Raw genomic sequence first — 15935 nt, 5'->3', positions numbered from 1 at the left:
ACCTCCATCCTTAATTCATTTACTCGCCCTGCTGGTTTAAATGGATTCCTGCTAAGTGCAGAATGCTCCGCCGGCACACCAGCCCAGGAACTCAGGGGTCAAAGGTGAACGAGCGTGCTCTGTTACTGTTTGTCACAATGTTTACAGCAGAGGTCTTTAGAAGGGAAGGATGTGAGTGGATTCGGAGAAGAGTAGAGCTCTGTCCTGACCTGGAAAAACAGGATGTGAAGAAAAACGACAGAAAAGGTGAGGCGGCTTCAGGTCTCGTTTCTGGAACTTTTGCTTTTTACAGCTTTAAATGATTTCAGTGATGATGAGGAGGATGAGAGGACACCTCTGCATCCGACGTTCGTACGACAAACAGATTGTATCCAAATCTGCTAAATTATTGTATAGGAGTCATGCAGCTAAAAGGTAAAACATCCGACAGCAGAAGTGTTTGATTGCAGAGGAACTAAAACCGCATCCTGCTTTCCTCTGGCGACGGAGGAAAAGGAAGCAGAGCTTCAAAAGGTTCAGAGCTACAGATGTTACTGTAAAGAAACACAGTAGAGATGGATCACGTCTTTTAAAGAGGATATCAGTGGATTTCATTTTAACTCCACTTTTCATTAAAACATGAAGTTTAAGCTGCAGAACTTCATCTGCCTGATTTGGCATTTTGACGGTTTTCATGAAATCACAGTTTAATGACTTCTTTTAGATTTTACAATAAAATAGTTAGCTTAGCTGATAATGATGTCACAGTTCAGCTGAGTTGGTCCTGGACTGACTCTGCATTTCCCTTCGTGTCCACCAGGGGGTTCCGGACTGTTTTTGGATTTACAGATTAATAATTGGGTAGCAAAAGGTGCTTATTAGATCTTTTTGTACAAAATTTGAACCAGGTGAAGCTGAAACTAGGCTACGATTTATTTCCTCACATTAAGACCATCCATGTAAAACATTTTCATCAACATACATGTGAACACAGTGTGACTCATATTCATTTATTGTGGCTGCAGTAAAACTATGCCAGCTGTAATGAATGGTAAATGGACTGAACTTGTATAGCTCTTTTCCAGTCATTTTGGCCACTCAAAACACTTCACACCAGAGTCATATTCACCCATTCACACTCACACATTTATACACCGGCAGGCAGATCGGTAGGCAGTTTGGGGTTAAGTGCCCAGGGCACATCGACATGAGGAAGCTGGAATTGAACCTACAACCTTCCGATTGCAAGACGACTACTAACTCAGAGATCTACTTTGATTTTTCAAAATAAAAGTCGTATTTGACGTACATCAGGTTATGTTGCTCTTTGGGATTTAAACATTCCCTCCTGTTTCTTCGTACTGTGAACTGTTGTAGTGTAGACCTGAGTGTCTGCTGTGTTCGCCCCCACCTGACCCCCCCCCCCCCACCACCACCTGACCCCCCCCCCAACATCAGCTGACAACAAAGCAACAGACGAGGCTGTCGATAAGTCACAGCCAGCTCCAGTAAAGCTGCGTCATGTTGACAGAGATCAATTCAGCAAATGCCAGAGCAGCAGACTGCCGGCCTTTCTGGACCTTAATGTCGCCGTGACTCTCTGATCGCTGGCTGGGCTCACATTCATTCCTCTTTCTGTTGTTTTTCCAATCAGGTCCAAAAGTCCCGGTGAGAACACTCTGTGATACTTCTCAGCTAAATGAGTGTTTGGCTGGAGTTCAGCTGACCACCTGGTCGCCTGTGTGTTTCTAATAGTCATTTACGGAAAACAAAAAGCCCTGGCAGAGCAACAGAACCGGAACCGCAGAACAATGAGAGATCCGAGGCACGTCTCCTTATCAGCTCCCATCTTTGGAAATCCCAGTGAAGTGTGACTCTTCTTTACCTTTCAGCTGCTTCGAATTAGGAAGCGACTCTTATCTGGCTGCTCCAGCTCCTTATCTGCTGATTTGCTCTGAGCGTCCGCGCCGCGGGTTGGGCCGAACCGGTTGGAGTGAGGGATGTGTCCCAGTGGGTCTGCGGCGCTTCCAGATGGAGCGATACAGCAGAGAGCAGAGTAATGGAGCTCTGATGGGAACAGAACCTCATGAGGGGCGGCTGCACCGGCTGGGGGAGATAAATACCCTCCATTCTGAGGTTTGGTGCCTGTAGATCCACTTCAAAGTTCTATTTGGCACCAAATTACAGAACAATCACAACATAATGCAACACTGGAAGGATCTAAACAAAACCCCTATTTAAAAGCCTAATAAACTTTAGTAAAAAAAATACGAAATACGACTAGAAAGAGTTTTATCTTTTAGTAAAGTGTTGATTGTTGCTGGATTTAAATCCAATGTAGCCAATTTAAAACAATTCAGAAAAGAAGAGCTTTGGAGAAGCCGAGGGCTGAAGTTTCAGAACCGGTTCAGAATCCAGCCGCTGACATTATGTCAGAGCAAATTAACTTCAAATTTCATCAGAGACGCATAAACTGTGTTATCTGTTGGCTCTCAGATGTCAAACACTTGGCTGCCCATTAGGTTGGACCAGCTGGTTTTCTTACCAAGTGGTTAAACTTCCCTGAACAGAGAATCACCAAAACAAAAAGTAAAACATTTAGTCTCTCAAAGCTTAGTTTGTCTTTCAGGGCCGAATGAAAAAAAGTCTCATGAAAGAAAAACATATTTTCTCTCATGTGAATATAAAACGTCATGTTGCCTCGTTGTGGTTTTAATGGCTTTATAATGAACTGCTGCCTGAACCAGATCAGCTAGTTTAGAACTGGGAGCACTGATCTAGAATCTCAAAAACTCATTTAATACCTGAACTATGACCTCTGACCTCTGACTGTGGATCTCAGTAGTGGAGAAAAAGAGGCTTCATGGATGCAGAGCAGAATTTCTAACCATCTTCTATCCATCGTGATGGAGAAGGATCATATCCCCTACTCCAACATCTACCCACCCCGTCTTCAGTCAGAGGCCTTTTCAGATTCACAGCTGACTGCTAGTGGAGATCTAGTGGAGATCTAGTGGAGATCTAGTGGAGATCTAGTGGAGATCTAGTGGAGGTCTTTCCTGCCCACAGCTTCACCATCAACAGTGATTCTTTGAAGTCACTTAGATAATCTGAGTTATGAAAACATTAAATTGTCTTTTGGGACAAATAACTAAAGTTTGAATCAACTTGAATGAAACGCTGTTTAATCTGAACCTTCGATGAGGCTCAGGAAGGGAAGATTTCACAGCTTTTGACAGATATTTTATTTGACATGAAATCAAATTGTTTTCCCAGCAGAAGCACTGAATGACCAGCTGACCTTTGTGCACTCGGACCGCAGGCGGTTTAGCCTGACGAGCTGAACGTGACAGAATCGGTTACAGAGACGCGTCGCCCGCAGGTTTCAAATTATTTCTGGTCTCCAGAAACCTCCTCTGAGCGGGACTGGACCAAAACGAGCAGAAAGCAGGGCAGAACCTTCAGAAGCTGAGCGGACTCGGCGCCCGCTGGCGCTGGGACAGAACGCTCAGCCGCTGACCCACTTCGCTGGTATTATGGATCCTATTAAAATGTCAACACGCCGGTGCTGAAGTGAAGCGGCTCGCTCGCTGCAGCTGCGGTTCCTCTCTGATCCCAGCCGCTCTTCCCGTCTTTTTCCACATCGTTTGCTCATTTTTATTCATGTCTGCACGATGTGGAGGTCACGACAAAACAGGAGCTGATGGAACTCATCGCTGAATTAAAGGATTAGTCTTTTTTTCTTCATGCGAAGTTCTACTAAGATGTTCTGAGCAGTTCATCATGTCTTGGGTTCGGAGAATTTAATTAAGTCAGAAATCTGAAAACATTTTCTCACATTTTAATGCAGTAAGTTCTTTAAAGACTCTGTGCTTCCATTTACTTTTAGGAAAAATACATGCATAAATTCCCGTCACTTTCTGCATTATTTGCTGAGGGATCACTGCAGGTTTAAGGTTTGGGTGGTTTGTGTTCAATCCTTCACCTGTCAGCCTCAGTCTGCGTGTTTAAATGCAAAATGTTCCTGGAAAAATGAATAAACACATTTTCTTCTTTTAAATGCTGATCAGTTCACCATTTCAAACCGCTGCTCTTCTTTCTGCTGATTTTTTTATTTCACAATACAGTAATACACAGAAAGCACCTGGTGCAGCCGGTGAAAGGGACAGAAGAACGTGTTTCTGGATGACCAAATATGCCAAAATAATCTAAAAAGAAATGCAGATTATGTTGTTTTTGTCGTCATCTGGAGCCCAGATCCAAATTGGATGATAAAACTGATCAACAGTTTAACAACAGAAATCCTTTGGCCTTTAGAGGAGGTTTCAAGTTTACTATTCATAATGTGGTTCCTTAACCAGCAGGAGTACTGGGGTTCAAAGGTCAGAATGGGAACATTTTGTAAAGTAACAGTATTGCTCTATCAAAGGTAATACTGTACATCCTTCAGTATTTGACCATGTTGACAGGATAAAGTGACACAAACTTTAGAAACGCATTGAAAGCTTAAAAACAGGAAATCCAGGCTGTTTCTCGCTTGTGGGTTTTCTAAACAATATTTCCTGTTTCGTTTGCATTTATTTCTAAGCTGATCTGGTCTTGGCTTCACGTTGACGTGGAGACAAACAGTTCGGGGATGAATGACCGTCTCCTCCCAGCGGAGCGGCCTCTTTGTCTCCAACGATAGGATCTTCTGCACAGACAGAAGGAGAACATTAACATTTTATGCACTGAGGTTATTCATGACCTTAACCTTCCAACCACTGAGCAGTTTTCCTCTCCTCTGTCTCAGACGGGCTTTATGAGGTCCTCATAACGAGAGCTTCTGTTTTCACACGAGGAGTTGTTTCTTCTGTGAAGGGCCATCGAGTTTCACACCAACAAAAACTATTTAAAGGACTCCTTTCAGGTCTGTCCTTCCTGTTTTGATTTATTTATTCCATTTCCAAGCAGAAGATTCCTCTTTTCCTCCGAGCTGCTGCAGTCGGTCGGTCGAGCCGATGGGTGGACCCAGCAGCAGGGATGTGGCCTCGGTCGGCCTCACAGCTGTTCACAGCCGTCGCTGTAATCCAGACGGGATCAGAGCCGATCCTGCCTCAGCTGCCCTTCATGGGCGGCGGCCGCCCGCTTGCCCCCCGGTGGGGATTAACAGGAAGAGGGAAACGGAGGGAAAGGCAGCAGGTCGAGCGAGCGCCAGTAATCTGATGTAAGGTGTTGCAGTCGCACCGTGTTGGTGAAACGTTCTCGACTTCGGCTCTACAGCTGGAAGTCGGAGTCCTCTGTGAAACGGCTGGACAGGTTTCACATCTTCAGCCTCTTCCTGCTATGTTGTTCATCCACATTTTACTAAAATGTTTTTATTCAGTTAAAAGCTCGATGTCTGACAGTTTTCTTCTATTGTAGGGAAAACTAAAATACTTTTGCATTAGAAACTATTATTGTGAAGATAAAGCAGATCTTTGGGCTTTTTGATGTTTTGTCAAAATCTAATGATAGAAAACCATTTGCTTCTGGTTTCGTGTTTGAAAATCATGTTAAATCTGTTTTTTTCTCCGTTTACATTATTTAATAAACATTTCCAAACTTAGCTCCGTCATCCACCAATGAGATTCTTCATTCATGCTTTTGTTTTGGATCTTCTGAACCATTGTAATCCACTCTACATGTCTAACCAAGACCAACGCCCAGAGAATTTTAAATGTAACCAGGCCAGTATATGAAAAATGAAATATCATGCTACACTATGCAGACCCTCTGTCTGCAGTGAGGAAGAGGCTCCAGCTGATGGTCACAAACTTTCTGCCTAACTCCGGTTGTAATTATGTGACTGCAGAGCGTCAGGCTTTCTTCTTATTCTATAAATAAACTTAAGATGCCCTGTTAAACTCTGTGGCTTATGCACCTCACACATGTACGCTGTATGAAACGGGAGGGCATTAAAAAGTGGTGTACACGAAACATGGAGCACAGTGGCGCTCGATGTTTCATGAAATGTAAATATTGTCTTCATAGTCGCTCCTTAAAGCTGCAGCAGGTTTGGAGCTGTGGACCCGGTCAGAGACATGGACAAAAAATGTTTCTAACTTCATCTGATGCTGCGATTCACACAGGTTCCCTTCACATCATCCTATCCATCACATCTGATTCTGAAGTTACCATGGTTACTGGAGTATCAAACAAGACTGCCCCCCTCTGGAAATAGAGCAGAAGTGCAGCAGTGAGAAAATCTTAACCTCTGGAGGCTTTTAAAGGTCATCGTTGGTCTGAAACGTCGTTTTACCAAGACTACATTTTATTATCAGGTGTTCAGGTGCCTCCGTGTGATTATGGACAGAAGCTGCTCCTCCTGACAGAGTTCCTCCCCGGCATGTCTTGTAAAACACTCCAAACTGCAGCACAGTAACACTCGAATACACTGCAGTTGGCTCCAGAGGGCTCGGGAGGACCAGGCTGATCTCCCACCACACACACACACACACACACACACACACACACACACACACTCACACCCCACTGGCATGCAAACAAAAGAGATGCCATGTCTCAACCCGAGCCCCGTCCCATCACGCCACATCAAACAGATCCTGATTTAGATCCACGAGCTGCAGGGACAGAAATACTGACCTGGCTCCAAGGGGACATTAACTTCATCGTGTGTGTGTGTGTGTGCGTGTGTGTGTGTGCGTGTGTGTGTGTGTGTGTGTGTGTGTGCGCGTGTGTGTGTGTGTGTGTGTGTGTGTGTCTGTGTGTGTGTGTGTGTGTGTCTGTGTGTGTGTGTGTGTGTGTGTGTGTGTGATGGCTCTGTTCAGATTGGTCCATCTGCAGATTACTGAGTTTGGATCTGATGTTTTTTGTTACCGTCCAGAGGAACCAGCAGACCTTCAAACATGCATCAGCAGCAAGTCCAGAGGAAACGGAGCGGTTTCTGCTTCTGTACCTGAAATGCACAGCAGCTGATTTCCACTGTTAATCTGAGTTTTTTGACAGGGGGCTTCAGGGAGGGTAATTAAAGTAATCTGTACTTAAGTGGCGAAGCAGCAAAGTGTTTGATGGGAACGCTTTGTGGATGATTAGATCCTCGCTCTGTGGATCGTCTGATTTGCATTTAAATGCATGAAGCAGATTCTGTTTTCCAGCCCTGCTGTGATTGGAAGCCGGCGTAAATATCAGGGCAGAGAGAGATAAGTGATTAGTGTCGCTATCTGGAGTAGTTTATTGTTTAAATTAAATTCTTTGTTTATTAGACGATTTGGAGAAGAATAAAGGTCCAAACGGCCATTTAACAAACAACGCCCCCTCTGGCTGACCCTAATGTTGGTTTTTAACACGTCTGCTGGAAAGAGCGATATTAGGAGATGTTTACAGCTACTGAGGGACATTAAGAGCTGGAAAAGAAGCAAACTGAAGATTTATCAGACCTGTTGCCTCAGGTTAATTCCAGCCAAACTAAGGAAGCTGCAGACATTTAACAGATCCTTCTGTAGGATCTAATTCTAACAGGATTCACCAAACTGGGTCCTTTTAATGCCTCCTGGTTTCTGCTTTAAGTAAAAATAAAATGTCTTTGTCTTACATGGATAAGATGATTGACAGATTTTTCATCACAGGTAGGAAACGGGCATCTTCAAATGGAAACAAAATGGAGAAAAATGTGCAAGCAAAAATAAAAATAAGTGAGGAAAAAATACTTAAATGACATAAGTGGAAATAACCCTTTAAAAATGAGAAAATATTTGTGTAAAATTAAAAATGTATAAAATAAAAACCGCATACATCTGTAATTGTTTTTGATTCTTATTGGTCTGGTGAAATGTGAAAACAGTGAATGTGAACGGAGGTAAACGATCATCCTGGGATCAGATTCCCGACACTCAACAACGTTTACCAGGTTTTTTTAAAGCAGCAAAGTTTCGCCTCTTACATCCTCGTTGTCATTCTGCCGCCTCCCGGCTTTCCAAACGTCGCTGGCATTCCAGCATGTGTTCCCTATTGCACTCGGAATTCCCATTTGTCTCCTCTGTGTAAAATAAAATGAGTGTGGATGCTGGCCGACTCCTGACTGCGCCTGGTCCTCTACAGTGATAAATGTGCTGGAATTTCTTTTCTTTCTGCTTTCATGGCTGCAACGCTTCGACTGCTGGGAAAATGTAAATACTGCTTTTGTTCAGGATCCGTGCTGCTGTACGAGAGGTGAAGCAAAAACAGCAGCTGCATAAAAACTTCTTGCAAAAAGACCAAAGAGCCTCGCTGCTGCAGAGCAACAGCACCGCTCTCTGAGCCTTAGACATGGAAAATAATTAATTAGAAATGTTGTGCTAAAATTATTGTCCAGAGGAATTGAGATGAATGAATTGTTCTCAGAAGTTGTGAGTTTGCTGCTGTACAATGTTCATGTCTAATGATGCAGGTGGAAAAACATCGACGATGAACGAGGAGAAGCTTGAGGCGCGTTTGTAGAGTTATACAGGCAAAAGTCAACAGCCATAATCTGAGTTATTTGGCCTGTCATAAGATAATAAATGTGTTTATAGTCATGCTTTCACTATTTTATATATTCTTTTATAAAGCTCTCATTTTCAAATTAAATATGCATCAAGAAAGAAAAATATTTAGCTTACAAACTACATATCTAGGCCCAAACTAAATATTTAGCTAGCTTGCTAAATGTTTAACTTGCTTACTAAATATTCAGTTTGAAGTGAGATATGTAGTTTGCTAATGAAATATTTAATTTTGAACGTGTTGAAAATATGACTTTAAAAATGAATCCCAATTTTTTATGACAAGCTAAATAATCCAAATTATTATTATTATAGTTAATTTGCTGTTACTTTCTGACTGTGTAACTTTACAAATGGAAGCCAATAGAAGCAACTGTAGGTGTGCATCAATCTGAGACTGTCAGGGTTGATTATGGAGGCAGGACTGAACAGCGAGAGTCGGCCATGAACCCGACTGTAAATGAGAATTAATGCCACCAGTAACATTCAGCTGTATTTATTGTTTCTGTACTTTGTTAATATTTAGTCATTAAAGGTTGAACACACCTTTACTTTTTCTACCTGACCTCCTCCGGCACTATTGTTGCTGTCCTGGTGAAAACCGTCTTGGTTTCCAGCGGAAACAACCAATCAAAGACAGATTTCCTCCATCTAAAGCACAGGTGTCAAACTCAAGGCCCGGGGGCCAAATCTGGCCCGCCGCATCTTTTTATGTGGCCCTCTGGACTCCAAATTACATCAATAAGTCCTTCCAGTTTTTCACAAATCTGCAAAAATAACACAAAATCAACAAATTTCCAAATTTTTTCCTGATTTTACTGCTAATTTTCTCAAAATTGGTCAAAAACGTTGAATCCGTAACTGATACGACGAGTGATAGTCACATTTGACATCATACATTAGTGTAAATATTGTAAAAGAATAACGATTACAAATATTTAATATTCACCACAAAATCTGTCATTTTGATTGCAAAAATAAACACTAAAATAATCACAAATCCTGGAGGAACAGCTATTTATTGATATTTTAACAGTTTTATTGGTTTTATCAATAGATTCTGGTGCAACCGGCCCTTTAAGAACATTCAGATTTTTGATTCGGCCCAAAATACAATTGAGTTTGACACCACTGATCTAAAGGAATTCATGCGCTCTGTTTCACTAGGCTCCACCCACGTCGGGGACCCACGGGCCACGTCCAACCCCAGCTCGCCCTCCTCCTCCCCACACACGCCCAGCGCCCTGGGGAGCGGCGTCTCCGACCCGGTCCTGAACGGAGGCTTGTGTTCGGCCGCCTACTGCAGCTCAGCCGGAGGTAAGTCGGCCCAGAACCTGCTGCCCCACAGGAGAACATGGAAATGTGTTTTTGAGATGGAGAGATTTGATCCCGCTGCAGCTCCAGAGCATCACCGTCTCAGGAAAATGTTTGATATGTGCCGTTTGTCACATGAAGCTTATTCACTGACAGATCCACATCCAAGTCCCATTCAGTGTCTGATTTACACTTTCATGGTATTTTTGTTGTTCCTTCCAGTAACCACTAGATGTCCCAACAGAACCCAAAGCAAAGGAAAACAGGACTGGGAGAAAAGAAAAGAAAAACTGCTGTTTACACGCCCTTAAACTTTAATACGTGATGAAGCAAAAATCAAATCATTAGTATTTTCATAGAGAATTTATCAACAAATTGTTCCATGTTTGTGAAGTTGAAAGAAAATTATCACACATGATTTTCCATTAACGTCAAGCAAAATTTTAACCAAGTTTATTGCAGGGTTTGTAACTAATTAATCACAATTATAATAGAAAAATATAAAATAACATATAAATAAAATGTGACGATGTTGGTTCCTTTGTGCTGTCGCTGCAGGAACGACGCCCAGCTCCCCGGTCAGCCTCCCCAAGTCTCCCACGTTCCCGTCGGGCCAAGGCCCGTGGGCCGACGAGTGCTCCATCTGCTACGAGAACGCCGTGGACTCGGTCATCTACACCTGCGGACACATGTGTCTCTGCTACGCCTGCGGCCTCAAGCTGAAGAAGATGTCCAACGCCTGCTGTCCCATCTGCAGGAGACAGATCAAAGACATCATCAAGACGTATCGCAGCACGTAAAGAGCGCCTCAGTCTGACCAACAGTCGGTGACGTTCAGGGACTTTGTTTTCCTCCTCTGGGATTGGAGAAAGCTTCCAGTGAGGAAGAAGCTGAACTCATCTGGTCTTGGAGCCTTTGGCTGTGATTTGGGCCTGTTTGTGCTGAAACTACCGAGCCACTTTGGGGCTGGATGTGTTGACGGCTCCTCCACATGTTGACTGACGCTCTGCGTGGCGAAGCACGCCTGCTGCACGTCATCCTCAGTACGTCACAACTTGTGTCTGTGTGCTACTGGGCGCAGCTCGGCTGCTTTATCGTGACATTCGGTGTTGGAGACGCCCAGCGGTGCTGAGTCTCCAGTAGGATTGTAACCTCTCTTGTACTCGTATAATCTAACGTACCTTGATGGTAGTTTTATTTCAAATCGTCAGTAGCTCTATTGTCGTGCTAGCTAGCTGCTTGCTCTGCAGTGTGGTGTGTTGCACTGAAATCAGCATTTATTGAGACTCATCTGCTGAAACAATCTCAAACCTGCAAAATCTGCAGCTCTGATTTCTTACAGAAAACACAAACAGTTATTTGGTTACTCCTCAGGACCAGCTGCCATTTCTGAATACAATTTTTATCCAAATTCTACCTATAAAGATCTGCCTGACACACTGTGAGTGTTGAATATAAAGAATCCTCCCATCCCAAGAGTTAAAGGATTGTTGCCATCAGCCTCCTGCCTTAACGCACAGAACCTGTTCTGTGTTCCAAAAACCCCGATGGAGAACCAAACGATGCTGCTGTGTGGCTCAGACTGCCACAGCTGTTCACTCAGAGGAGAAACTAAAAGCACACCAAATCTAACTATTTTTGTAGAAACCCATTTTCCTTGTTGAATATTTTAGATGTAAGATACACTTTGTGACAGAAGTTTCATCAGCAGCAGAGATCCTTTACTGAAAGTTTAGTGGAAGGACAAAAGAAAAGTTCAAATTGATTATTTCTTTAAATATTTCAATGATTTATAGCCCTGAATTTTTTTAGTATATAATTTATATTTATTGTAAAAAGAAAATGTAGTAATAATTCCAAGGTTTACCAGCTCAGGAAACAAATGATCATCCATTCTGTAGAAAGTCTTAAATCTGCATAAAAACAACCTCCCACCAAAATGGAAACGTTGTGTGTAGGTGGAAAGAAGGAAAGTTGTTGATCAGATGCAGCCATGAACTCTTCCAAAAAACCTGGGACTTTTGTTGCTCTGGAGTTTTTACAGATTTTTAGAACAAAGGATGGAAAGACATCAGCTCTGGAAATCAGCCGGTGACTTTAGAGCAGGGGTGGGCAATCCTGGTCCTGGAGGGCCGGAGTCCTGCAGCTCTTAGACGCCTCCCTGGTCCAACACGCTTGAATCCAACAGCTGAATCACCTCCTAAGTGCAGTCTGGTTCTCCAGAGTCCTGCTAACGACTTCATTATTCGACTCAGGTGTGTGTTGAAGTAGAGACACGTCTAAAAGTTGCAGGAGACCGGCCCTTGAGGCCTGGAGTTGCCCACCCTTGCTTTAGAGCGACTGTTAGATCATCTCCAAACCGTTTCATTCTGCAGAGAGAAACATTTTTCAAGCGGACAACGTTTAGGGCAGCTGCCGTCCCGGTGTCCACCCCGCGACGGTCCAAAGGTCAAAGAAATGACAAAACATTGAAGGGCGCCGTCTCAGAGTCTACAGGCTGCAGTCAGCGAGCTGCTTCATAACAGGACAATTAAAAAAACCTCGGTACGTCACGGCTGGAGCAGCTGAAGGAAAGACGTCTGGACCAACGTCCTCTGGACGGATGAGACCAACGTGGAGACGTCATGAACTCCTCTGCATTTAAAAGTGTTCTGGACTCAAACTGAGGCTGACACTCCATCCAAAATGTGACAGAACGGCTGAAAAACAGAAGAATCCAGGTTTTACAATGACCTAGTCAAAGTCCAGACCTCAACCTGATGCGGTGCTGTAGTGAAACCGAGACGTGCAGAAGTTAACGTCAAAGTGGTTCTGCCAGCTGTTGGATCATCTGTGCTCATCACACACAGCTTTTAAACTTCGGTTCACCTTTTCTCCTCCAGACGACCGTAATGTGGTAGAGGTCAAAGGTCATCTGGGACCAGAAGATTCGAAGTTCTAGCATGTAAGAGTGAGAGGAAAGGCGGTGCTCTGAACGTAGCCCTATCCGTTTGTAGATGATGAATTAACGGCTCTGAGTTTTGCTGCTGCCGCCGGGACGTTTCGCTCGCCCTCCTCCAACGCTCTGGTTTGAATTCGCTACTGCTTTAAGTGTTAACCCAACATCTGAATGTTAATTTATAAGTTTAAAGAAATGTATTCACTTAAACTGAGGAAAAAGAACCACCTTTTTGTGTTTTTATTTTTACGTTTGCTCCTAAGATTTCTCCTTCTTTTCTTCTTTATTGAAACCATGAGATCAGAAATGTGTTTGTTTGTACCTGATGCTGTGGAGACGTTTGCAGTACAATCAAAACCCGATTTCAGGTGTTTGCTGTAATTTACGGTGTTTATTTAGCCGCATTAGGGACCCTCACTCCCCGCCTCTGTGTTTATAGCACTTATTATATCAGTGTATAGTAATGGAAACGTCACTTTATGAGGCTACTGATTGTAATCTTGTAAGTGTTTAGGCCAGCGTTGCTCTCTCCTTACTCTGTGCAGACCAAATCAAAAAGCTGCCCTCTGTTTGTTACTTTTTGGAATAAATCCCCAACCTGCAGTCTGTCTGTCAGACATTGACTTGTAAATGATTTTATACTTTCAGTGTGATGCTGTTTTTCTTATCCTTCAGGCACAGAACTCAAGACGCTCCTTGAATGTTATGAACCTGTAATGTAATATTTATTTGTCCATCACTGACGTGTGGACTGCTTTGGTTCATGTGTGTGTGCTTTTTTTTCCCTGCATCTATTTGATGTTGATGGCGCTCGGCTTACTCACACGGCTGCACATTTACACTTTCTTTCTTTAAATCTCGCGTCACGCCTGAGATGAAACCCTCCTTTTGTTCACCCAGACTGAACATTGGGACCAAACGAACTTCTGAGTGGAACGCTGCTGGCGTTCCTGCAGGAAGCTGGAAAAACGACGTATATGCTCTGTTTGGTGACACAGAAATCTGTATTTTGTTTCTTCATTTAAAGCAGCAGTGTGAGTTGGATGATTGTGGCTAATAAACTTTCCAGATGTGTTTGAACCAAACGTTTTTGATTCATTATTAAAATACTATCAGTAGAAAGTAACATGCATCAATTTCTCTTTCATTCTGTGCTTGTAGTTTGGCGATGGTAGAGGGGAAGTCAATGAAATAATTTGTTCATGTTTCCTAACTTTGAAAACACTTAGTGGATTTCATGCCTTTATTTTGAAGGGGTGACGACTCCATGTCTGTTTTTTTAAACAACTTTAATTCAAACAAGACCAAAACAGGACATGGACAGTGGAGAACAAGATATGAACATAAATACAGTAACTAAGAGCTTCATAGAGTAAGGTATGTTAAATTGGTGCTTGGGGATTCTAGTGTTTCACAGCAGATATCAGAATGCTGGGCTGCACAGTGGCGCAGTTGGTAGAGCTGTTGCCTTGCAGCAAGAAGGTTCTGGGTTCGATTCCCAGCCCCGGGTCTCTCTGCATGGAGTCTCCATGTTCTCCCTGTGCATGGTGGGTTTTCTCTGGGTTCTCCGGTTTCCTCCCACAGTCCAAAAACATGACTGTCAGGTTAATTGGCCTCTCCAAATTGCCCCTAGGTGTGAGTGTGTGTGTGCATGGTTGTGTGTCCTGTGTGTCTCTGTGTTGCCCTGCAACAGACTGGCGATCTGTCCAGGGTGTACCCCGCCTCTCGCCCGAAACGTTGGCTGGAGATGGGCACCAGCACCCCTCCCGACCCCACTGAGGGAAAAAGGGTGCAAGAAGATGGATGGATATCAGAATGCTATCTTCACTGTAATAACATTAGCTTCCGCTAAATCCGTTGTTTTGGAGTTGGCGCCAGTAGCTTTTCATTGTGTTCCCGTCTGGCTCGTGGTGCGGGGGTGGGGGGGCTTCGGGCGTCCAGGTTTCGATCGCGGCTGCCGAGAGCTGAGGAAGGTGGGCCCTCTCCTATTGAGTAAGGGCCCCCAGTAGATTATATAGTAGGCTGCCCCAGTCATTGTTGCTAAAAACTTTACCAGATTTTAGTAACATAGTGGGTGTAAAATATTTAATAAAATGTTGTGCTACATGACTGGCTTTATATTTACCCCTACATTTAACTTTATGACACTCAAAATTAGAAGAGGATCGCCAACGTTGTCTCCAAGTGTATTCTGAGTAAAACGCCAACGTCATCATCATTCACTTGGAGACAGATGGCGAACTACCTAGAGCATTTTTACTGACCAAGTTAACATGAGTGGAGCTCCATGAAGAGGCAAAGTGAGAAGGATGGAAAGAAGAGAGGAAAGAAAAGCCAAAAACTGTCAACAATAAACCTAGCTTCAGCAGTTGCTAGCTGCTCCAGGCTCTGAGTTGAATTTGATTTAAATTATGAGCTTCATTATTTGAGGATAAAGGTTCCCGGTCATTCACCCCGGTCCGACTCTGACCGCTACTGCTCTGACCTCTGACCCCTGACCCCAGGGTGGTGAAGGCTCAGCTGAAGGCGTTCTGAAGTTTCTACCTCCTTCATGTACCTGATTCAGATCGTCTCCACACAAAGGAACTGGCTGAGGATTATGAAGATGAGTTATAACAAGAAAAGAAAGAGTGAGCGCACTTACCATTGTTCATCTGAGTATTCACATCTCTGCCGCAGATCATCTCTCAACGTTAACATCCAACATTATGAGCTTTTTAGAAGAAAAGAGCCGCTTACAAAAGAATTTCATTCCAAATGTCAGCAGATATCGACTCTGAAGCTCGCAGCTTTATTCACCTGGAACCCGCCGTCATTCACAGGCTGGAGAAAGAGCTCCCCCACGTGGCGATGTCCAGGCATTTCACCCTGTGGTTAGTGTGGATCAGGCCAACAACCTTCACAGCGCGGTCATTTTTACTTTTAATACAGTAAAAGAAAAATTGGTAAAGCCACAAAATCAGCATGAATCTTCAAAACATGATTTATTGTTTTCATAATAGTAACTAAGCTATTTAACTTTCTTGTTGTTTTGGATATAATACATTTTCTTCAGTGGGATATTAATTTTAACAGAATTTTTTAATTGCCTACTGTCTAAAAATAACTATATAAAAAGTTAATATTGGTTTTCTCTGGACCTTCGCTGCTCATTTATCTCAATTCCTGTCCTGATGTTGGGCCTGCACTGTCCGGCAGCGTTT

The 15935-nt window shown here is 43.3% G+C and overlaps 1 protein-coding gene across 2 annotated transcripts in view; it reads left to right on the top strand.

Annotated features, from left to right (window-relative positions):
* neurl1aa (neuralized E3 ubiquitin protein ligase 1Aa) overlaps positions 1-13817 on the top strand; it is a 64924-nt gene extending 51107 nt beyond the window's left edge. For both annotated transcript variants that reach the window (XM_008422224.3, XM_008422239.3), the window contains exons 5-6: positions 9648-9797; positions 10353-13817. In XM_008422224.3, coding sequence (XP_008420446.1) covers positions 9648-9797; positions 10353-10594 — 392 coding nt within the window. In that variant the 3' untranslated portion in view covers positions 10595-13817. The remainder of the gene's footprint in view (positions 1-9647; positions 9798-10352) is intronic.
* Positions 13818-15935: the final 2118 nt, after the last annotated feature.

Source organism: Poecilia reticulata, chromosome 1, assembly GCF_904066995.2.
Source record: "Poecilia reticulata chromosome 1, P_reticulata-male-v2, whole genome shotgun sequence".
Taxonomy (NCBI): domain Eukaryota; kingdom Metazoa; phylum Chordata; class Actinopteri; order Cyprinodontiformes; family Poeciliidae; genus Poecilia; species Poecilia reticulata.
The sequence above is the reverse complement of the archived record's forward strand: the minus strand, read 5'-3'. Positions and strand labels throughout refer to the sequence as shown.